Genomic DNA, 23,964 nt, shown 5'->3' on the forward strand with positions numbered 1-23,964 from the left:
TGTCCCACAGCCATCCTAAACATAAGTAAAAGGTATCTCACACATACAACAACTTTCTCTCCTAGCCTGTCTCTTAAAAGAGCAAAAGACAACCCATTTTCAACCTGAAAAACTCCTGTGGGGCTATCAATAACCATCAAATGCCAAGCCTCTTCAAATTTACATAAAGAACAAAACTCAGTGAAGATCTTCTGATTAAATGAAAGCCAATGCTGTGGTTACACAGTGTTGAAGCATTCTCTTTAGTGTAAAAATTAAAATCTCACAGAAAGAGTGACAGTTGCTAAGAGATAGCCAATGAATTCCTTCAACTAAGAAATTATTAAGGCTTTTATGGTTCAGAACAAATCCAACTGAAATTAAGGGGTTAAAAAGTGGTTAGCAGTTTCTTTGGGATCTAGCTTCACATTTTACAAAAAGTTATGTAAATTTAAAAAGATTCCAAGGAAACTTTGAGTGGTAAATAGCTCACTGCCTATGAAATGTTCTACTCTTTACTACTTAGAGCCCAAATAGTAATAGTAACAACTAGTTTATTTCCTTGGAGAAATCAGGACATTTAACATTAACTGAACACCTAAAACTTGCCACACACTATGAGACATTCTTGCACATAGTATCTCACTTAATTCTGAATTATACAAAGCCAATATCATTATTATATCCATTATACTGATTAACCAAGGCCCAGAAAGACTAATCTTTCTAAGATCATACCGGCAGTTACCAAATGACTAACTACTTGCTCTCTCCACTATAATGTTGTCACAGTTCCTTTTGTTCTTAAACGTTATAGCACAAACTTATGGGAAAGCAGTAAATAAAAACTGCTTGTGAAAAATGAAAAGACTTACAGTAATATAATAGCACTTTTGTAACTTCCCTGAAGCAAAGAAAATGGTGGTTAACATTATTAACAGTCCTTAGAAGTCACTAAAGGACCACTGTGTTATGTGACAGATGTTTGTTGAGACTATGCAGGCTTGGATCTGAGTGCAGGGGAGAGAGTTCCTGCTCTCAAGGAGCTTACATTTAAGGAGATAAAACAATAAAGAAATAGATGTATGATAAGTCAGTCAGGGATAAGTCCTACGGAAAAAAATAAAGCAGGGTAAGGGAGTAAAGAGTGACAAAAACACATTGTTAGATGAGGAGGTCAAGGAAGGCATTTAGAATGGTACCCAGAGTTTTAAGGGCATCAGATCAACAATGTGTCCTTTGTCCACTGCTCCATTTATGGCAAAATAGTTCTGTGCTGGCACTAATGCCATTCTTAGAAGAAACTGGTTGGTATGGTTTTTGCAGAGGTTCCCGGCTCAGAACTGTATGTAGGATAGTTAGTTCGGTAATAGAGGTATAGGGACAACTGGATTTATATGGAAAAACAAAACAAAACAAAACAAAACATTCCCTTTGCTGCCTTGGCTTAAGCACAGTGCCACTATGTTCATTCTACTGGGTGTCACAATGTCTTAGTTTGGAAAAGTGCATATGAGAGGTGGGTCGTAACTGGGGCATGATGCTTTTTGGGTAAAGGGAACCAGACTGCCACAAAGGTGGCATGCAAGAGGTATAAATTCATTTTAGCTTCACAACAGCCAAATTCTGTGGTATTGAGGACACTGACATTGAGAAGCTCCTGCAGCATGGGTTATCTGGGGATTTCTACCACCTCCTTGACTCCATGCCCCATCCCAGCCTATGTATTTAGGTTCTATGCTAATGAATCACATTCTTGCTCAAATTTCTTGTTGTATGTAAGCAGGGACATAGCTGGAGCCAGGTGTTGGCTATATAGACCAGCAGTTCCAACACCTAGGTAATGGGAGAAGGAGATAATCCGAGCAGAGATGGCTCTGATGCTGCAGTTGGTATCACTGTCTCTTGGGCAGAGGGAAATGAGAGTTACTGACTGGATAACTCTCCCCGAGATAGGAACTTTGTACTGTTCACTGCCAAAGCCCCAGGGTTGTGAACATAGCATGTATCTGTTGAATGAAGTTATTCTCTTCAACAGTTTGCCACTACATTTGGAAAAAAAATACAAACTCTTTAAGCATGCTGTGAACAATCTGGTTCCTGCCTACTTCTCCAAACCCAAATCAAGACCACTCCTATCTACATTCAACTACTGTGGCTCCAGCAACATAGCCTTTTTTTCAACTTCTCAAACCTACCTAACTCTTCTCCCTGAGCCTATCTATATGTAACACTAACCTTCACCCTCAAGCTGGCTTCTTTTCATCCTTCAATGTTTAGGTTAAGTGCTGCCCATTTAGAAGGGTCTTTTCTGATTTTACCATCTAAAGAAAATGTATCCCTAATATTCTGCCCAGTACTCTCTATTGTTTTACCTTGCTTCCTCCATAGTATTTAACATAATTTAGAATTTGCTTCTATTTGCTTGTTAATATTTTTTTAATCTGTCTTCCTAAGTAGACTGTGAGCTCCTGAGGGTAGAGGGATATGTCCATTTTATACAAAGCTGTAACTCAGCCCCTAGCATAATACCTGACTCAACAAATATTTGTTCAATAAATAAACAACAGAAATGGTAAAATGTTACATCTGAGTGCAGTATACAAAATGGACTGGAGGAAAGAGAGGCAAGAATGAAGAGGCCAGTGCGGTAGCCTGATAAGAGGTAAGCGCCTATTTTAGGGTGGTAGCAATGGTAATAAAATGGATGGGTGAGCCTAATCCTGCAATTTCTTCATTGTAGCTTTAAGATAGTAACTGAGAAGAAAGGCACTATCGATGGTAACGAGGGCTCACACTTGGGTAACCAGGACAGTGGCAGCATTCTGAACAGAAACAGAAATGTCACAAGAAGAAGGACATAAACTGTGAGGCCCCAGGGTAAGTGTGAGTAACAAAGCTAGAGATCTGTAGGAGTGGAGATGCTGGGAAAATGCTGGTAATCTTTAAGAAATGCGATAGCGATCTGGAAATATGTTGCTCTCAGGTAAAGAGATCTCATCTAGAACAGAGATCCTAGTTGAAGCTATGAGTGTGGATTCTGGGGAGACAGAGAGTAAACAGAGTAGGAGCTGAGGAAAGGAAAAAACTTTGCTATGGTTATAAAGTATAACGTGGCTATTATCTGCTTAGAATTCTACATTTCCCTACCATAAGCTGCTTCTACCCCATTCCTAGATCACTTTAAAGAGAAACTCAAGCGAGAGAAAGGATTTCACTGTGGACTCATGGGTCTTTGAGCTGCTCCTCTCAGAGAGATTTTAATTTTAGCCTTATTACCCTCTTTCACAAGTTTATAAGGTTAAGTAATACATTTTTTAAAAAAACCCTCAGACATAATAACTTAACACACATTACCCATTATCACCACACATATTCCAAAGAAACTATAACCAAGTCTGAATTCTTGAATTCATTCTTGAACCATTCTTGAATTTAACAGTATTTAAATAAGATAATGAAATAAAAACATGACTTGAAAAGAGGTAAAAATCTATTCAGCTTCCCTATTCTGTTATTCCTTAGTTAATAAAGACAGTGGCTAAAGGATTTTTTTTTAAACCCACCACTGCCTTGCCTCCCCCCACCCTTTTTTTAAAAGGATTTTAAATTGATGTAAAATATCAGCCCAGTGAAAATCCAGTTGGACCAATTCAAACCATTCTGAAGGCAGAGAACTGAGAAATTAAAATTACAGCTTTCTCTTCCAATTTGATTAAACTAATGTAAATTAAAGTAAGATTCTGTTTATATAAATAAATGTTTTAATTAAACAAAGTGTTTATAATGCAAACAAGAATTAGAGAACAAAATTTGCTAAAGAAACTCAGAGCATGGATAACCACTAGTAATGAAAGTTAAAATTAAAGCAATGTTTTTTGGCTTTAAAATGAAATAAAATGTTAAACTAGATTGGTCAGGTCATTTACAAAAGTTAAAAACTAGTGAAAAATTATGGAAAATATTTTCCACTCTCAATATTTTCTGATATTGAGAGCAGAATATTAAGTCATTATATCTTAAGTCATTAAGATCAATAAATAATTACCTTCAGTAAGAGAAAAAATAACTCTACTAACAACAAAAGTGCTTAAATAAGAAAGTACAATCTGAGAGCACAATCAAAACTGGAAATTATATTCTACCTAAAAGGCAACAAATATTTACATGCAGGTGGAAAGAAGAAGTATCACCTTGGTCAGCAAATGAGAAGGTTTTCCTGCAATGTTTCTCAGAAGAAGGGAGGTTTCCCTGTCCAGATAGGAGTGCTTGTGCAGAAAAAGAGAGAAAAACAAAAAAGGCAATAGAAGTCAGCAGAGATTTTATGTGTTTAAAATATAAAGTAGACAAAGAATGATTCTCTATCATTAATCTCATGTCTCTTTCCTACAGTGAAATGTGTTCATAAGAAAACTTAAAAAAAAAAAAGAAGAAGAAAAGGATGGAGAGGCAGATACCATCTATGCCAGCAGGCATGCCCTACCTGACTCCTGGTGGTCCCTCACTCTGAGAAAATGGACCATGCACTGCACAGATCACAGAGCCAGTTGGTCTTCTTGGGCAATGTTTGTGAGTGCTGTGCACACGGCACAGATAAATAGGTGTTGAAGACCAATGACTAAATGTATTCCTTCCTCTTATTAAAGCCTATAGAGACTTAGGCTTATATAGCTTTACTTATATAGCTTACTATAGCTTTAGGTAGTATATTCTTATGAAAATAGAACAAGTCTATATCATTTCAAAAACTCTGCAAGTATTTCTGATCAATTCAATGATAGCTACACCAAGAGAAAAAAATGTCCATAAATATTTTGCCTAGTGGATATCATCTGTTTTCAATAAAATCTTATCAATTCACTCATTATATCAACACTAATAGGACTATATTGCACAATAAAGGACTTACATAGCAAACAAATGACATAAACAAAATATTAACAGTATAGTTTCTTTACACTGATTAAATTCAAGCATTTAGTATATTTTCGTAAGAATGGTTTGTGAATAATGAAGTCCCTAACTATCCTTTTCCCCCCTTAATAACTTTTTAGTAATATATTCAACGTAAGTTCATGCAATTGTATTTGAACTCACAGAGTATAAATTATAGTTGTTTCCATATATATGTAATTCAAACTTGCCTGTCCCTAAATAATTCTGAATTAGAATTTATTTTTTAAAGCTATGTAGTTACTAACCACCATTTAAAACAATACATCGACACTGCTGAGTGGAATTACAGAAAATACTCTATGATATTACATTTTATAAATATAACTGTATACAAAGTTATATTTTGTAATATATAAATATATATTTTATAAATATAACTGTATATCAAGTTATTCTTGAGAAAAAAATTCTTTGGAAAGAAATTTAAATGAACTAGAGTAGCACCCACTCTCAGAAAATTGTCAGAGATAATAAAACACACTACTTCTAAGATTAATATCCTATTAAGATTAATCTTATATTAATTCTAATCTTAATTCTATTCTAAGATTAGAAACACTGTTACAGAAAAGAATATTAATCTTTGCTCATATCTACACTACACTGAGTTGAGTTTGCTACTTAATATTTGATTGTCTATATAATTTATGCTTTAATACAAGATGAACCTTATAAGCATACCTGCCCCTTTCACCCATTCCTGCAAAAACAAAAACAAACAAACAAAAAAAAACAAAGGAAAAAAAAACTAAGGTTAAAAAAAATTGGGCATATTCATTAAGATTAGCACTAACAGGATCAAACAATAACAAGAACAGAGACAATTATCTCTAGGTCCTCATTTACCTAAATAGTATAATCCTCCTGAAGGAAAAGATTAGTTGGCTTATCCATAAAGATGCAGGGCAAGAGAAATTTCTAAAATTGCAATTTAATTATTTAATTGTTGAGGTTAACAATCCACTAAGACCAAGGAGAAAACTGGGAAGGACAATTAAAAAGAGCAACTATAACTTTCACTGCTCTTCCATTCATTCATTTTTTGCTCACATGCAATGGCAACAAATGTATTTTATTTAATTTTTAAAAATTTATTTATTTATTTACTTATTATTCATTCATTCATTCATTCATTCATTCATTTGAGAGAGAGAGAGAGAGAGAGAGAGAGAGAGAGAGACACCACACATGCAAGGGAGGGAGAAGGGCAGAGGGAGAGAGAAAGAATCCCAAGCAGGCTCCAGGTTCAGCATGGAGCCCGGTGCAGGGCTCAGTCCCACAACCCTGGGATCATGACCTGAGATGAAATCAAAAGTCAGACACGCAACCAGCTAAGCCACCCCAGGTGTCCCTGGAAACAAATGTATTCTTACACAATTATGTAAAATACACAGAAAACTATTTCTTAAAAACCTACTCCTATTTCCTTTATCTTATTCAAAGATTACTTTTTCAGAAAAAGATCCCTCAAATAAGTAGAATATCTGTATTCAGAAAATTATATTTCAAATTAAATTTAAAAAATCTCCTTCATGCCATCAAAATGAACTATTATTTGGTGAATATAATTCCAGACATTAAATTTGAGTTTAAACTTAAAAATCATACAGGATTTACTCAATTAGTCCTCAAACTCAAATCACCTCAAGACTTCAAATCACTAAAAAAGAAACCTGTGATCTAATCAGTGAGAAATAATGATACCTAACTGTATTTGTTTAAAGACTCATAAATAGAAGTTATACATTTAAAAATATTAAAAGGTTTGGGGCACCTGGGTGGCGCAGTGGGTTAAGTTCCTGACTCTTGATTTCCACTCAGGTCATGATCTCACAGTTCATGAGATCCAGCCCCATGTCAGGCTCTACACTGTCAGTCTGGGATTCATTCTCTCTCTCTCTCTCTCTCTCTCTCTCTCTCCCCCCCCCCACCCCGTCCCTATCCCACTCACATGCATGTTCTCTCTCTCAAAGTAAATAAACATTAAAAAAAAGAAGAAGGTATTAAAAGGTTCAAACAGCCTAAAATAAAAGGGAGATAATCATTATATTACCATAGCTGGTGTACCAAAAATAATCCACATCCAAAAAATTAGACCACAAACAATATCAGAACATGATCATAAATTATTCTGTGCTTGGGACAGTCACATAGGTATTCACTGCTTACTCACTAGCTGGGAGGGAAGCCAGGCCGGCATGTTTCCTCTAAGTTTTAAGTATTTGTAGCACAAAAATGAAAACCTAGAAACCACAAGCAGCCAACTCCTTCCTTCAACAAATGCCTTACTTTATCTTCCCCTAATGGTGCCAGTCATGTGTTGCTCTACAATTCCTCAGAAAGTGGGCTAGGATGTCAGGAGAACTGGTTACTGGAGAAAAATGCAAGAGGGATGAGAAAAGTGGTATGCAGTTGGAGGACTGAGAAAAGCAAAGGCCACAGTGGTTTGTGCATGTCCTTAAACTAGTCTTCTGTCATGGCACACAGTGCTGGTAACAAAAATGCACATCACTTCATTTAAATAGGGCCTTCTTAGATTTTCTTTCATTCACCACTAACAATACAAAGTCAGTGACTTATTTTCAATCCATTTCACTGGTTTATTAGCTTATTTTCTCTTTTTCATTTTCCCCTTTATTTTTTCAATTATTTATTAGATTTCAACTTTGAGCCTGGAGCCATGTAAGGCACTGGAAATGCAAAGGTGATCAGGATAGGCATTCCGTTGCTCTCACAAAGCTCAGAGTCTAACAGGGAGATAAACTGGCAACTTTAATACAATGTGTTAAGTGGTATGGAAGCAGGTAGGAGGTGGAGTATCTAATGCAAAATTAGGGGCTCAGAAAGTATTTCTCAAAATGCTTAGAGTCCTGGAAGATGAGTAAGCAGCAGCTAGGGGTGTTGTGGGAGGTAGAAACAGAACAAATAGAGATATCAGAGGCTCTAGAAGGGGGCAGTACTACCTTCAAGAAGACATTTCAGAAAATGGGGATATTTTGGACTGTCACAATGAAGAGGAGGAGGGTGTTATTGGAATTTATTATGACGGAAACAGAAATGCTGGATGCCCTGAAGCATGGAACAATGCCACATAATAACGGTAAAAGTCCCACATCATACATGAACTTTTACTGTCTTTATATAGAAAATCATATAGATGGAAAATACTGTTCCTAATATTCTGAGCTTAGACCCCAACTCCGTTTTACATATAAATACAATATATTTCTGTGTAATTTTAATATTCAGTGACTCTTCCAAGAATGCTATTTACCTTGTGAAATAAATTGGGGGAAGTCTGCACTTTCTTTTGTCCAAAGTTTGCCAAGAGTTATTCATTATGTTGGAAAATCATTTCACCAATGGAAACCTAGCTTAAAGAGTTGCCAAACCAGAACGGACAGTACCACTGTGCACTCTGTCACATGTAAGTAAATGACAGGAGAGATTTGAAATTCCTTTTAACAGAATTAAGAACTAAATACTATTAATGAAAAGACATGAAATGCAAGGACTTCTCTGAGCTTCAGTAATAAAGACTTTTAAAATATTCCATATTACTATCTTATTTAAAATAGTTATAGCATAATGAGAAATCTATGCTGTAAAAATATCAAATATCAAAATAATTTTATTATTGCCTCATCCGATTTGTAAGATAGTGAATGGTTTTATCATAATTAGAAATAAGACTCATTTGTAAAAATTTTATACTTCCCCATTTTCTTTTCTTTGAGCCTATAAGTAGCCTCAGCACATTATCCCTACTTCAGTTAAGGTTACTTTCCTTTTTCTATTACCAAATATAGGTATATTTTGTCTGTAATTATTTGTCATAAAATGTTTTAGTTCTAGGCCCACCCATATTTCTCCTTTTTTCCTGTAAAAAATGACTTCTGATCTGCTCACCTTTCTTAAATCCAAATTATAAGTAGGTATATGATTATGTTATTATGTCTTTTACTACAGTGGTGGTCAAACATTTAAAAACTGAAATAGATACATTATTATATTATAAGTTACTTTTTGGTTATTCTCCACCATGGATATTAATTAGGGCATTAAATTTATTTTAAAAAGTAGGTATGTAGGTAGGGTATAGTATCTATGAATTTCACTTGGGATAAACATAGTGATCTATATTATTTGTTACAAAATGGGGGTACTGGGACTGGAAGGATTAAGAACTGAAACAAGTAGATGGCAATGCAAATATTACAGCAAGTGTCGATGATGCTTAAGAGTATAAGGGAGGGGCTGAAGGTGAGGTAAGAAAAGTGTTTTTCACTATGCAGGATATAACCCACTAGTGGATTATGAAATCAATTCACTGGGTTACTAGGTTATTACCAGGGAAGGGAAGGGGATGGAAAGAAATGGAAGGAGGGTCAGAGGGAATCTGATTCGGTTGGACAGCGGTCAGGAACTTGGCATTTTCTTGTTATTCATAGATGATTCTGAAGCAGCAGTGTCCAACTGAATATAATACAAGCCACAAATAAAATTTAAAATTTTCTAGGGGTGCCTGGGTGGCTCAGTCGGTTGAGCGTCCGGCTCAGGTCATGATCTCACGGTCCGTGAGTTCGAGCTCCACATCAGGCTCTGTGCTGACAGCCTGGAGCCTGCTTCGGACTCTGTGTCTCCCTCTCTTTCTGACCCTCCCCCGTTCATGCTCTGTCTCTCTCTGTCTCAAAAATAAATAAACATTAAAAAAAAAAATTAAAAAAAAATTTTCTAGTAACCACATTAAAAAAAAAGGAATGGTAAAATGAACATTAGTATCTTTTATTTAACTGAAAATATCCAAAATAATATAATTTCAAGAAGTAATCAATAAAAATATTAACATTTATATTTTTAATATTAAGTCTTTGAAATCCATGGTGTAATTTATTTTTACAGCACATCTCAATTTGGATTAAGCACATTTCAAGTGCTTAATAGCCACATGTAGCTAGGGGCTACCATAAGGAACAGCATAGCTCTTAAACATCCAGCTTTGTCAACCACTGATCAGAGGGTACATTTTTGAAGAAAGAAATTGGGTTTTCAGTGAAGCATCAGTGTGGAAGAGTCACTCTACTTGACAACCCCATTCGGAAGAACAGCTAAATTTGTCCATACCTTAAGAAATATACAAAAGCCCTTAGTTTCAGAGTAAGAAAGAAAGTATGTAGCTTTAGGTTCTGATACAAAATTTCTTTATATCAGCTATCCTACCACCTATATAATCTTACCGTATTAACATTCAGTTGTACTGTTTCATGCAGTTGCTCATTTGTTTTCTGCTAGTTTAAGACTGGTTTAATTTTAATTCAAAAAATTTAGGTATATGACCAGTTTTCATCATCAGGAGTTCTAAAGAATGCATTCCTCTTCATTGCTATTTTAGCAGTCCCACGGACAGGTTTACAGAACTTACAGGTGTCAGCTCAGCCTGTTCTTCTGTGAAGTCAGTATGATGCTTGGCCTGCTTGCTGGGGCATCTCAGAGAAATAGCATGCTGTGAAAATGCAGGAAGGAAGAAAATGATAGGTAAAGGAGGTGGAAAAGGGCCAGTCTCATTATCATGCAGGAAGAGAAAAAGATCACTGAAATGAATTGTTGAAACAAAATAGTAATGAAAAGTTGCATGCATCTTTAATTATATTATGCAAAAATAAAAAAGAACCAGATGATCTAACCCTTGATAACTTAAGGATAACTTAAGGATAACCTCACTACTTTTGAGACAGCAGAGCTCTATGGGAAGCTATGCACAAACACCAAGTCTAATACCAATTCCTGCTTCAACTGGGCCCTGACTGCTGTTTGGCAGTACTCTTATTAGTCTCTTCCCCCCACTTCCTAAGTCATTCCCTCTAAAGCTCGTTCTAAGCAGTTTCCAAGTTGGTCAAGCTTCTAGTTTCACCCTTCCACCTCTTCGTATGACTTCATTTCACCCCATTACTAAGAACATCACAGCCCTCAGTGAGGATTTTCATCACTAAAATGTATCCTTGAACCACACCTCTTTCTCATCTTTTTCTCCATTTCTGTATGAATAAATATATATTAAGTATGTCCTAGATCCCATTCATTTCCCCTCATTCCCAGTCTCTATATTCAACTAGTCCAGCTTATTGGGAGTGGGAAAGACAGAAAAATATTAATACTTCTAGGTACCCACCTCTTGTTAAACTAGTGTTTTCTCCTTTTCACTGCTAAATTTCCTGAATTCAGCTATAGTATACTACCCTTCACTTATCTCTCAATTTCCTGCAATCTAGCATCTATCTTTTTTCTCCAAAGTCTGCATCCTTTGAGTTGTAATGCATTCTACAATTCATTCTCAAAGTCATCAATGATCTTTTAACCAAGGATTTCTATCTTTCCTATCATAGCACTCACTACACTGTACTGAAACTGAAATTGTTTGGTTGTCTGTACTGGCACTTTCTCCTCACACTATAAATTATAACCTCCTAAGGACACTGTATTATGTTCACAGTTTTACCCCTTACAGCCTAGTACAATGCCTAGGCACTCAAATATTTATGGCATGAATAAATGACCACTGCTTCTTGGATTTCCCACCACAAGCTTGTTCAGATCAAGACTGTTTCTGCAACAGACGTTGGCAAGGATGTGGAGAAACAGAAACCCTCTTGCACCACTGGCAGGAATGCAAACTGGTGCAGCCACTCTAGAAAACAGTGAGGAGATTCCTCAAAAAATTAAAATAGAATTACCCTACAACCAGCAATAGCACTACTAGGAATTTCTCCAAAGGACACAGGAGTGCTGATGCACAGGGACACATGTACCCCAATGTTTATAGCAGCACTATCAACAATAGCCAAAGTATGGAAAGAGCCCAAATGTCCATCAACTGATGGATGGATAAAGAAGATGTGGTATGTATATACAATGGAATACTACTTGGTAATGAGAAAGAATGAAATCTTGCCATTTGCAACAACGTGGATAGAACTAGAGGATATTATGCTAAGTGAAATAAGTCATTCAGAGAAAGACAGGTATCATATGTTTTCATTCATATGTGGAATTTGAGAAACTTAACAGAAGACCATGGGGGAAGGAAAGGGAGAAAGATAGTTTCAAACAGAAGGGAAAGCAAAACATAAGAGACTCTTAAATACAGAGAACAAACTAAGGGTTGATTGGGGGTGCGGGGAGGAGGGAAAAATGGGTGATGGGCTTTGAGGAGAGCACTTGTTGGGAGGAGCACTGGGTGTTGTATGTAAGTGATGAATTATGGAAATCTACTCTTGAAGCCAAGACTACACTGTATATACACTGTATGTTAGCCAACTTGACAATAAATAATATTAAAAAAAAATCAGCCAACATGCATTTATTGAGGGGCATCTATAACTGTGCCCAGTACTGGTAAATATTCAGAAGTAAAATAAATGACTTTATTAAAAAAAACTGTTTTTTCTTTATTGAGGTATAATTGACAAATAAGTGACTCTTAAGAAAAAAAAAAGACTTTTTTCTTTGCCCTCTCTACACTGTCTCATTAAACATATTCTCTAACGTGCCAATCACTCTATCATGGGAGGCCTATCAAATGTATATTGCCAATATCCTCATTCTTGGGAAATAAATAAAGACTGCAGTATTAAAGACTAAAGGGGCATGATAAATGCAATCGACTGCCAAATGGTATGGGGAAGCAACTGTATATATAAAAAAACAATAAAGCAAATGTTGCAAAATACCAAAAATTAGTGAATCTGAGTAATGAGTTTCATGAGTTCTTTGTACTATTCCTTCAAGTTTTCGAATGTTTCCTATTATTTCAAAATAAAAAGTTTGTTCATTTGTTTACTTATTTTAATTTGCATCCAAGTTAGTTAGCATACAGTGCAATAATGATTTCAGGAGTAGAATCCAGTGTTTCATCCCCTACATGTAACAAACACCCAGTACTCATCCTAACAAGTATCCTCCTTAATGTTCCTTGCCCATTTAGTGCATCCCCCCTACCAAAAACCCCTCCAGCAACCCTCAGTTTGTTCTCTGCCAAAATAAAAAGTTAAGAATCTATTCTCTGTAGACTCCATCTCACACAAACTCCCATCTGAAGTGCTCAACAAAAAGAGATGACTGACTATACACCATGTTAGTATGACGGAACATTAGTTATTAAAATTCAACACACTGAGGGGTGCCTTGGTGGCTCAGTCAGTTGGGTGTCTGACTTTGACTCAGGTCATGATCTCACGGTTTGTGGGTTCAAGCCCCACGTCAGACTTTGCACTGACAGCATGGAGCCTGCTTCACATTCTCTGTCTCCCTTTGTCTCTGCCCCTCCCCTGCTCTCGTTCTTTCTCTCTCTCAAAATTAAACATTAAAAAAATTTTTTTTTAATTCAACACATCCTCACCAAAAATGAATATATGTATGCAAAGTGACAACAGAAGTAGAAATAGTACATGTGCAAAGATTAAATGTCATTACATTAATACAGATGAAAGGGATCATGGAATGATATAGTTTATTTAATATTAGGTTCCACTTCCACAAAATATTCAAATACTTTACTACAAAAAATTATCTCCCCCAAATCTAGTTTTTACCTCAAAAATGAATCTGGGGGTCAATCAATTCAACACATCAATTTTGCTATAAAAATGTTCAATTCCAAAAACTTTTCTTAGCAAGCTATCAAATTTTCCATCTATCAATCAAAAACTCCAAAAATCTCTGCAAAGTTAGTAAAGTTAGTTATGAATCACCACTTTTTTGAACTGAATCTATAACATATTAAAATGAAGTGTCGGGGCGCCTGGGTGGCGCAGTCGGTTAAAGCGTCCGACTTCAGCCAGGTCACGATCTCACGGTCCGTGAGTTCGAGCCCCGCGTCGGGCTCTGGGCTGATGGCTCAGAGCCTGGGGCCTGTTTCAGATTCTGTGTCTCCCTCTCTCTCTGCCCCTCCCCCGTTCATGCTCTGTCTCTCTCTGTCCCAAAAATAAATAAAACGTTGAAAAAAAAAATTAAAAAAAAAAAAAAATGAAGTGTCATTTACAAGCCAGAATCTTGTGCTGGTGTTGGGGGGGGGGGGGGGCGGCAGGTGCACAGAAAAGCATTGATCTCATATAGGAGCCAAACCATAATCAAGAAATGGCCTCACACCAAAGAACAAAACACTTCCTTTTGATAGCTAACACCTTAGATTACAACTGGAAAAAAGAAGTCAGTGGACACACATTAGGTTTCAATAAAACATTTACATTCATCCTTTACTGATGTGTGTGCATCTTTCACAAATATTAAAAATGAGCACAGCATTGGTAGTAAAGAATGCAGACCCTAGGGCTGGAATAGTCATTCCAGTCTGAGCCTCTCAGCTTAGCCATTTACTGGCATTGTGACTCTAGGCTTACTATTTAACCTGTTTCCTCATGTGTTAAATAGAGTGATAATAGCATTTTCTCCAAAGGCTGTTGTAAGAAGTGAATACCATTACTATTTATTACAAATGTGGGAAACCACCAACCTTCATCTGAATTTCATTTATGCCTCAATTCATTTAAATTAGGGCTAGTTTAGAGTTGTTAAATTTTAACAATACATTCAGGAATATACTAAAACACCACAAGATGGGGATATTACTGCGTGAATCTCTTCACCCTTTTTCTTCCTCCACCCTTGTATTTCTGTCTCTTGGTCTGGGTCTAAGAGCACTGGTCATTTTGAGTTTATTTTTGTGAATGGTGTAAGAAAGTGGTGTAGTTTCATTCTTCTGTATGTTGCTGTCCAGTTCTCCCAGCACCATTTGTTAAAGAGACTGTCTTTTTTCCATTGGATATTCTTTCCTGCTTTGTCAAAGATCAGTTGGCCATACTTTTGTGAAATAAGTCATACAGAGAAAGACAGATACCATGTTTTCACTCTTATGTGGATCCTGAGAAACTTAACAGAAGACCATGGGGGAGGGGGAAAAAAGAGAGGGAGGGAGGCAAACCATAAGAGACTCTTAAAAAACTGAGAATAAACTGAGGGTTGATGGGGGGGTGGGGAAAGTGGGTGATGCACATTGAGGAGGGCACCTGTTGGGATGAGCACTGGGTGATGTATGGAAACCAATTTGACAATAAATTTCATATTTAAACAAAAAAATAGAGCACAGGCCAGTCTAGCCTTGTCTTGATTCTCCTTCAATTCTGTGATGAAGCAGCAAGGTACTGCAGTATGAGCTCTACAACCAGACTGTCTGGGTTCAAACCCTGGGGTAACTTATTTGGTCACTCTCTGCTTCAGTTCCTTCAGTTGTAAAAATGGAGGTAATGCTATCTATTCCATAAGACATTGTGCAGATTCAGTGTGTTAAGACATGGTAGGCACAATGCCCAATACAGAATAAACGCCCAATACAGTAGGGGCTATTATTTTCCTGTTTTTCACCCCTCTTCTCTCTATTCCTCTTTCACTAGCCATTATGTAACCAGTAAATGTCTGAATGCTTTAAAATTATTTCTTTTATATTTTATAGTCCTTATTCAGTGTAAAAACAGATGAATCTATTTCTATTCTTGTTCAAAAAAGGTCCTTTACCAGCCCTCACAACACAAAACTAAAAAGAAAAACAAAACAGACCTAAAATCAAATAGAGATGAAAAATCGCACAGATTACTAAGAAATACACAAAACAAGAATCAGGGTATACATGTAAATGTTGATTGGGGTGGTGTGTTTGAAAAGTGTGAGAACTAGACATTCATCCTGGTTTAAAATTTTTTTTTTCAATGTTTATTTATTTTTGGGACAGAGAGAGACAGAGCATGAACGGGGGAGGGGCAGAGAGAGAGGGAGACACAGAATCAGAAACAGGCTCCAGGCTCTGAGCCATCAGCCCAGAGCCCGACGCGGGGCTCGAACTCACGGACCGTGAGATCGTGACCTGGCTGAAGTCGGACGCTTAACCGACTGCGCCACCCAGGCGCCCCTCATCCTGGTTTTCAACAAATCTTCAGTTCTTTCATCTGGTACCTATTCTTTCTACTATTTATTAACCTCAGAAAGCCAGTGAAATTGGAATTAAACCCAAGTTGGTACACGTGAATAAATTTCAGTCAAATGTAGTAACACAGCCATCAGAATTTTAAGAGAAAAATAGCTGCAATAATTGAGAAATCAATTAATAATCCCTATCTTTTAGATATGCAGTCCTCTTAAAGTTTGAGAAAGCCTGTGCTCTCAAGTTAATACTTCAGACCAAAAGGTTGTTTGCTAAGAATAACTCAGGACTTAAATTCCAGTGTGGTTCCCCACCTCCTTGTGCTACAATAAACACAATTGCTATTTTCTTTCCACTACCTCAAAATTTCTAATTAATTCTTTAAATAGTTCTAAAAAGTGAAGGAACTGGAAGAATTTATTGCACTGAACCTATGATATGCTATTGGCATATCGAGTTATAATGGTATTATCAATGAAAGATTTCATCTAGGAAAGATTTCATTTACTAGATCAGATACTAAGAAATTTTTTCCTATCATAATATTTATAGTACAATCATCAAGTATTAGTAGGATTCAATAAAACGTTTTGAATCTGCCATAAACTACAATAATAATAGCTCTTAAAAGCATTTTCATTTTAAAAGTACAACTTCATGTATAAAGTTCCAAATTCAGAGGAATCATTAAAGTTTCAATCTCACCAAAAAAATAAATATAAAGGAATGTTTTAGCATTAACCTTTTATCAGTGAACCCTATTCTATATAAAATTTATAACATGAAATTACCATTTAAATTTGCCAACTGCTATCTAATTGAAAACTATTGTCTTATCAGTTAACATGAATAAAAGTGCCATAACAATGCCAGGAAATCAGCTGCAACATTTATTTCACATGGGTTAAGATACAAAGAGGCTACATTTGAATTTATTTCAACCACAATGAATTCCAGTTTAAAAATTTACTAGATGAATACTACTGGTAGACTTCATAAGAATACTGACTGTAATTATTCTATGATCCATTTTTATGTTTATCCATGGAAAATATTTTATTGTAAAGCATTCTTTAACATTCAGGAAGTAATCATTTTTTAACAATCAGCTTCAGTTTATTTTTAATATACTGATAAAAACTGGGGGCAAATGTTATAGTTTCGTAATTCAAATATAGACTCCCCAGTTACTTGAACTACTTACTGTCTTCTTTGGAATAAATAAATAAATAAATAAATACTAAGAAGGCTTAAATGAAATAAATAAATAAAGCACAGTATTTCAACAAAAGTTAGGAAAGAGAAAGGCAAGGAAAAAAAGACTTACTCTTCCAGATGTGAAAAGGTACTGTGCCTATCCTGGTTTCAGAGAGCAAAAGAGGGCAAAAAGATAAGCCATGGTATTGTTTCATTTTTAGATGGGCACTTTGACTACCCATGCCTCCAAGATAGAACAATACCAATCTCAGATTGATTCTTCTAACCTGGCTCAGATGTCTGGCAAAAAAGTAGGAGGCAGCATGACTGGCAAAGCGAGAGAAGGAGGGAGAGGTAATGGGAAAGCAAATCCTGCAGGCCATTGCATGGAGCTGGGGTTTAGAGTAAGATACAAAGTCTTTGGGTTCCAGAAGAGGGGTAAAACCCGACCTACCTTTTAAGAGGATCACTCTGGCTTCTGTATGGATGGTATGATGTTAAGGGGAAGGTGAATATAGGAAGACTAGCTGGGAGGCTATTGCAAAAATCTACATCAAAATGATGTTGGCTTGGTGGCAGTGAGGGTCATGAGAAGTGATCAAATTCTGGATATATTCTGAAGGTAAAGGAAACAGAATTTGCTACGACTGGAATGGGGGGTGGAAAGAAAAGAAGTAGACTAAGACTCCAAGGATTTTGTTTGATGCACTAGAAGGACAGCAGAGCCACTGACTATGATGAAGACTTTTCTCCCAGACTTTTAGTTTGGGAGAAAAGATCAGGATTTCAGTTTTAGATGAGTTAAATTTGAGCTACCAATTAGACGTCCAAATAGAGATACTGATTAGAGACAGGATGTATGAGCCTGGAGGTCAGGGTGGAGGTGCTGGCAAAAGACACTTGTATTTCTTTGAGTCTAAGATGACTTAATGCTGGTACTTTCTTGATCTTCATCAGGAACTGTCAAAAGAAAACTTCACACAGAATATATTTGCCACCTCACTGACAGTGAGTGACAAATGCCACCTGTTTCTAAAACATGGTCTCTCAACCTCGGTACAATTTTGGGTTAGATAATTCTTTGCTGTGGTGGCTGTCCTGTGTGTTGTAGGATTTTAGCAATACCCTTGGCTTCTACCCACTACGTGCTAGTAACACCCTTTTATCGGCGATAACCAAAAATGTCTCCACACACTGTTGAATGTCCCCTGGGGGAAGTGCAAAATAACTCCCAGTTACCACTGTTTTAGAGGGATTAAAATGTGGGGAAAAATGAAATAGGGTACTAAAATGTGGGAGTTGTCAGTGCTTAAGCTCACAAGACTGGATTTGGATAGAAAAGTAGTCTGAGGACTGCACCTTGGGGTACTCCAATGTCAAGAGACCATAGACATGAGAAAGAGATTGTGAAGGAATGGTCAATGATATGCATCCACTCCTTCCCCAAATCAAACTAAAACAAAGATAAATGTTTTTTTTTTCTGTTGCCTTTTAAAAAAATATTTATTTTGAGAGAGAGAAAGAGAGCAAGTGAGCCCATGTGTGTGTGCACAGAGTATGAGCGGAACAGGGGCAGAGAGAGAGGGGGAGAGAGAATCCCAAGCAACTCCACGGTCAGCACAGAGCCAGACATGGGGGCTCAAGCTCATGAACTGTGAGATCATGACCTGAGCCAAAATCAAGAGCTGGATGCTTAATTGACTGAGCCACCCAGGCACCCCTTGTGTTGCTTTCTAAAAAAAAAAATTAATAACAAACTCACAAGACATGACAAAATTTTGGAAGCTAGAAAGCATTTGGTTGAGTGGTAATCAACTCATAGACCCAAGGAAAGCTGAATGTTGAGCCAGCACTGGAGAAAAGCACAGGAACAACCCAATGTACATCATGTAACCTCAAAAGTCTCCAGAAGCAAGAGAAATGATCGTGGGAAGAAAAGCAGGAGGCTTACTTGAAAGCATACTTAAGAAAGCAGTTAATTCCCAGATTCCTTCCTTTACTCGCCCACCAGCAGTGGTCTCAAGTTCAGACTGACAGTCACTTATAGGACCCAACAGACCATAGCTTGGCACCAAGTTTACTTAGTTCTGCAGAAAGACAAAGCATGCTAGCATGAGACATGCTATCTTTAGAAGGGATTATACAGTCCCCCAGGAGCCTTTTGTGGACACACCATTGTAAAGGACAGAGATCATGTAGGTAAGTACAGAAATCACTCTGGCTTAGGGAAACTTCATACTCCACATGAATCAGCAGTACATTTTAACAGCCAATGAGTATAGGTTCTAGGATCCCTCAAGGGATGTATTTATGTTCACTTACAAAACTGACACACTGCACACTGGGAAACAAAGGACTGTGTCTTTTCATCGGCTTCTATAGTTTACTCAGTCTTCCCAGTCCATATGCACTCACTAATCAGGAGTCAGTGTGCAATAAAGAATATTACCTGGAAACATTCTATATTTATTAGTCAAGTTTCTAGTTAAAAAAAAAAAATGCCAGGAGAAGGAAAACACCCAAGATTGTTTCCCATGAAAATAAGGGCTCAGACTTGCTATTAACCCTTTTCTACTTAAAGTGATTCTCGGGGCACCTGTGTGGCTCAGTCGGTTAAGCACCTAACTCTTCATTTTGGCTCCAGTCATGATCTTACGGTTCATGGGATCAAGCCCCATGTCAGGCTCTGTGCTGACAGCGTGGAGCCTGCTTGGCATCCTCTCTCTCTCTCTCTCTCTCTCTCTCTGCCCTGCCCCTGATCATGTGTGCGTGCGCGCTCTCTCTCTCAAAATAAATAAACTTAAAAAAAAAAAAAAAGTGATTCTTGAAGGGGAACTTTTGCCTTAAAGGGAACATATAGCAACGTCCGGAGATGTTTCTAGTTGTCACAACTGTCACAACTGAACTAGGCATATGTACTCCTGGCACCTAGTGGATAGATGTCAGTGACGCTGCTGAATGTCCTACAATGCACAAGATAGTTCCCACAACAAAGAATTATCTAGCCCAAAATGTTAGTAGTGAACGTTGAGAAATCCTGACCTAAAGGGATTAGACAGAAGTTCACATACTGAACACTGAGGACCACCTCACATTGCAAGCCTTCTCAAATGGGCTGTTAATGCACCGGCAGCCAAGCATATGCCCTCCATGCAGGAGAATGGAAGAATCTTCTCTGGAGAAGCTCACCCACCTGAGAGAAAAGACCTAAGAATGATCCTACAGCAAAGACTGCAAAAGACAACAAAGAATTTTAAGATGATAGTAACAGAACACTAATTTTGTTTGAACCAAGAGACTTAATTAACTGGGGGAAAGTTTGGAGTTGAAATAGTGATAAACATACAAAAAAACTGTATGTTTTTAAACTTAAAGACAAGTTTTAATTCCAGGTAAGCAAAATGTAATGTCCCAGAAAGGAAATGTAATAAAAGCACATAAAGCCTGGGGCACCTGGGTGGCTCAGTGGGTTAAGCGTCCGTCTCTTGGTTTTGGCTCAGGTCATGATCTCATAGTTCCTGAGTTTGAGCCCCGCACTGGGCGGTGCACGGACACTGCAGAGCCTGCTTGGGATTCTCTGTCTCCCCCCCCCCCCACCCCTCTCTCACTTGCTCCCTATCTCTCCTAAAAATTTTAGAAGAGAGAGAGAGAGAGAGAGAGAGAGAGAGAGAGAGAGAGAGAGAGAGAGAGAGAAAGAAAGAAAGAAGAAGAAAGAAAGAAAAGAAAGAAGAAAGAAAAGAAAGAAAAGACAGGCATATAGAATTTAGCACCTAACTGCATGTATACAGTCATGATAATACAAACACTGAATAGTATCCCAACCAAAATACACTGGGAGGATAGGAAGGGAGAAGGGAGAGGAGCTGTCTAAAAAGGAATTGTCTAAATCCTAATCTTCCAGAACAAGAAGTCAGAAGATAGCACATATAACTATAATAAATCAAGAAATAGTAACAGAAGTATAGATTTAATGATATAGATGTAAATACCCTGAGAATCAGCTAAAAGAGCAGACAGTTTTAACCTCTGAGAGAATATAGCATGTTTGTACACATGTGTAGCAGTGTTTTCTGTAACAACCCTCACAGAACTATTGGGCTCTTTAAACTCCATGCATGCAAATGTAATTAAAATATGCTTTAAAAATTGTATTTGAGTGTAGGGACAATTTGATACATGGGTTTGGGATCTAGTAAGCCTCAACTGGTTTTCTTAATTTGAAGAACAGACTAGATCCATAAAAAAGTGCACTAAAACAAGTTCCAGATTTGTTAAACCACTTTTCTACTCATCCAGGCAAGGCAAAAGAACAGGCTGGATAGAGAAGGCTTCAACTCTTTCCCTGCTTTATTCCTGGTTTACTCACCAAACTTTATACTGAAGTCTTACATTAAACATGATACTACTGAACACAGGTATCCTTGCCTATGAATGCCACAAGGTCACATTTGAAGAGTTTGCTGGGAGAGGATTTTTAATTTTTCATTTTATTGTATGAATTTATATAATGAGTATATTTTTACAGATGAAACACAAAGATACTTAAGGATTAGTTCATAACCTGACTACATACATCTTGACCCAACTCAAAATAACCTGATTAGAAAGAAGGAATATCAATATATAAAACACAGAATAACCAAGAAAGCATAGCCCTAATAAAATATTGCTCATATTCCAAAGGGTAAATCTAAAAGACATAAATGGAGCTGGTGCTAAATATAATCCCCAAATACCGTAAGACAGAAATCAATTTTTAAGTTCTCTATATAATATACATACCACTTAAATGAGCTTCATTTTAAATAAGTCAAAGTTTATTTTTTAGATTGATATAATGTACATATTCTTTACAAGCAATAAAACTCAAGTTTATCTCCAAACCACCATGATCCATGCTTCTTTTATGCCGCACTGTGCCCAGAACAAGCTAGGTACATTAATGGGTACAAAGAGTTACTGATAGAAATTAATCTAATGAATTAAATCAATGGGGGGAAAATCAATAATGTTGAGTAATAGGTGTAAATTTTAAATTTCTCTGTGATTCTTCGTATCATGTTTGCCAAGATTTTACCTTAGTATTGACTATTCACAAATAGATTATTTTACCCTGTGGTAGAGAGCATTGTAAACAGAAACCAAATGGAAGGCTGGCTTTATTTTGCCCACAGTGATTTTCTTCTTTCTTGCTGTTTACCCTGTAATAATATTGCCTTCTTCTTGACAAAAATATTCAATAAAGAATTTACCTACACTAAACTCAGCTTTTGCTAAACTCATTTTAACATATATCCATTTCTTACTCTTGCCCCAACACATCCAAAAAACTTTGTCTTTTAAAAATCCATTCACATATATTATCCCTTTTGATTCTCTGAACCACCATATGAGGAGCACACTCTGTGCTATTAGCTCCATTTTACTTAGGAGAAATTGATGTCCACAGAGGTTGAATAACTCATTTAAGGTCCTAATGGTAGTGAGTGGCAAAGATAACACTTGGAACCAAGTTTTCTGATTCCAAGTCCAGTGGCTTTTTTCACTACAGTACACTTACTCTTTGATAACAAAATAGAATATTGGAGGACTACAGTGGTGATAGGTATCTTTTTCATAAGTTGTTTTATAATAAACATACATTAAAAGCAACTATTATCAGCTTAACAACTATAACAGCTTTGCAAAATGTCATCAAATATAAATCACATTTCAAGTTTTTAAATCATGTGAAACAAATGATATTAATTCAAGGGCTCCAAACAGCCTAAGAATAAAATGAAGAAACTCTCTTAATTATTGTGACACTGCTGTATCTGGTAATATATTCCTTCTGTAGTCTGATTTGAAAACTTAGCTTAGAGGGATCCTTGACAAATTTAAATGTAGAAAAAAAAAGATAGTAATTAAAACTACGTTTAAAAAAATATAATTTCCTCCTTTTTTTTTAGTACTAAAATGCCAGGAAAAAAAGCTCCATCTACTTACCTCAGTAATTGGCTGCCCCTGATGTGTCAAATCCAGTTCTTGAGGGCGTGTTACTTTATCAATATCCAATGAGTCCATGCTGGACGTTGCAGAGGTGATGCTAGAACGAGAGGAGTTACTAATAGAGCGCACTTCAGCATCGCTCACTGTGCCTGCTGATGCTGTTCTTCTGTGCTGATTAGTTACTGACGGCTTAGTGTCTTCTAGTACAGATTGCTGAGCAGCCTCATCCATGCTCAAGGAAGCCTGCTCTAATTGTGCAGTGATGTCATCCAGGGAGTAGTTGGCATGTGACACTTTAGTTACTCTGTTAGACGAGGACGACAATCCTTTCAAAGTGCCATGTTTTGATGCATGTCGGCTAGCAGGTAATTTCTGAGTAGGTTTTGTTTCTGTGATTTGACGCTTACTATTTCCTGCACCAATACTGCTGAGCTCCTGCTCTATTGAGCAAAGATCGGCCATCAGGGCATCCAGATCCACAGTTTCTCCCTGATTCAGAGCTTCTGCAATAAACAATATACATGATGTGTCCAGATCACACTGAATGAGAATTTATACATTCTATTATAAATCTGCTAATGAATGCAGGGGAAGAAGCAAAGAAATGTATCCTATTGGGCCTAAAGCCTACCAAATATATATTTCTAAGAGTTTTTTGTTTTAAATTCACAGAAAAATTTTTAGAAGCAAATAGTCCATCTTTTAAGATTTATAGTAATCAGCAGAGAATAAAATTATGAGTTGAAAGATAAAAATAATGCAAAAATCATATACTGTCCCATGGTTTTAACCACATCCCCCATCCAACTTTTTACCGTAGGCTATATGCTGTTAATATGATCAGTGCCTTGGTAGAGCTGTTAATACCTGAA

The 23,964-nt window shown here is 36.8% G+C and overlaps 1 protein-coding gene across 7 annotated transcripts in view; it reads right to left on the bottom strand.

Moving 5' to 3' along the window:
* Positions 1-23,964, bottom strand: part of RAPH1 (Ras association (RalGDS/AF-6) and pleckstrin homology domains 1) — a 117,154-nt gene that overhangs the window by 88,426 nt on the left and 4,764 nt on the right. For 4 of the 7 annotated variants that reach the window (XM_032594467.1, XM_032594463.1, XM_032594469.1 and 1 more), the window contains exons 3-5: positions 23,090-23,595; positions 10,358-10,438; positions 4,173-4,247 (exon numbers count right to left, since the gene is read on the bottom strand). In XM_032594467.1, coding sequence (XP_032450358.1) covers positions 4,173-4,247; positions 10,358-10,438; positions 23,090-23,595 — 662 coding nt within the window. The remainder of the gene's footprint in view (positions 1-4,172; positions 4,248-10,357; positions 10,439-23,089; positions 23,596-23,964) is intronic. The other 3 variants (XM_032594465.1, XM_032594464.1, XM_032594466.1) reach the window with 3 other exon arrangements.

This window comes from Lynx canadensis, chromosome C1, assembly GCF_007474595.2.
Source record: "Lynx canadensis isolate LIC74 chromosome C1, mLynCan4.pri.v2, whole genome shotgun sequence".
Lineage (NCBI taxonomy): Eukaryota > Metazoa > Chordata > Mammalia > Carnivora > Felidae > Lynx > Lynx canadensis.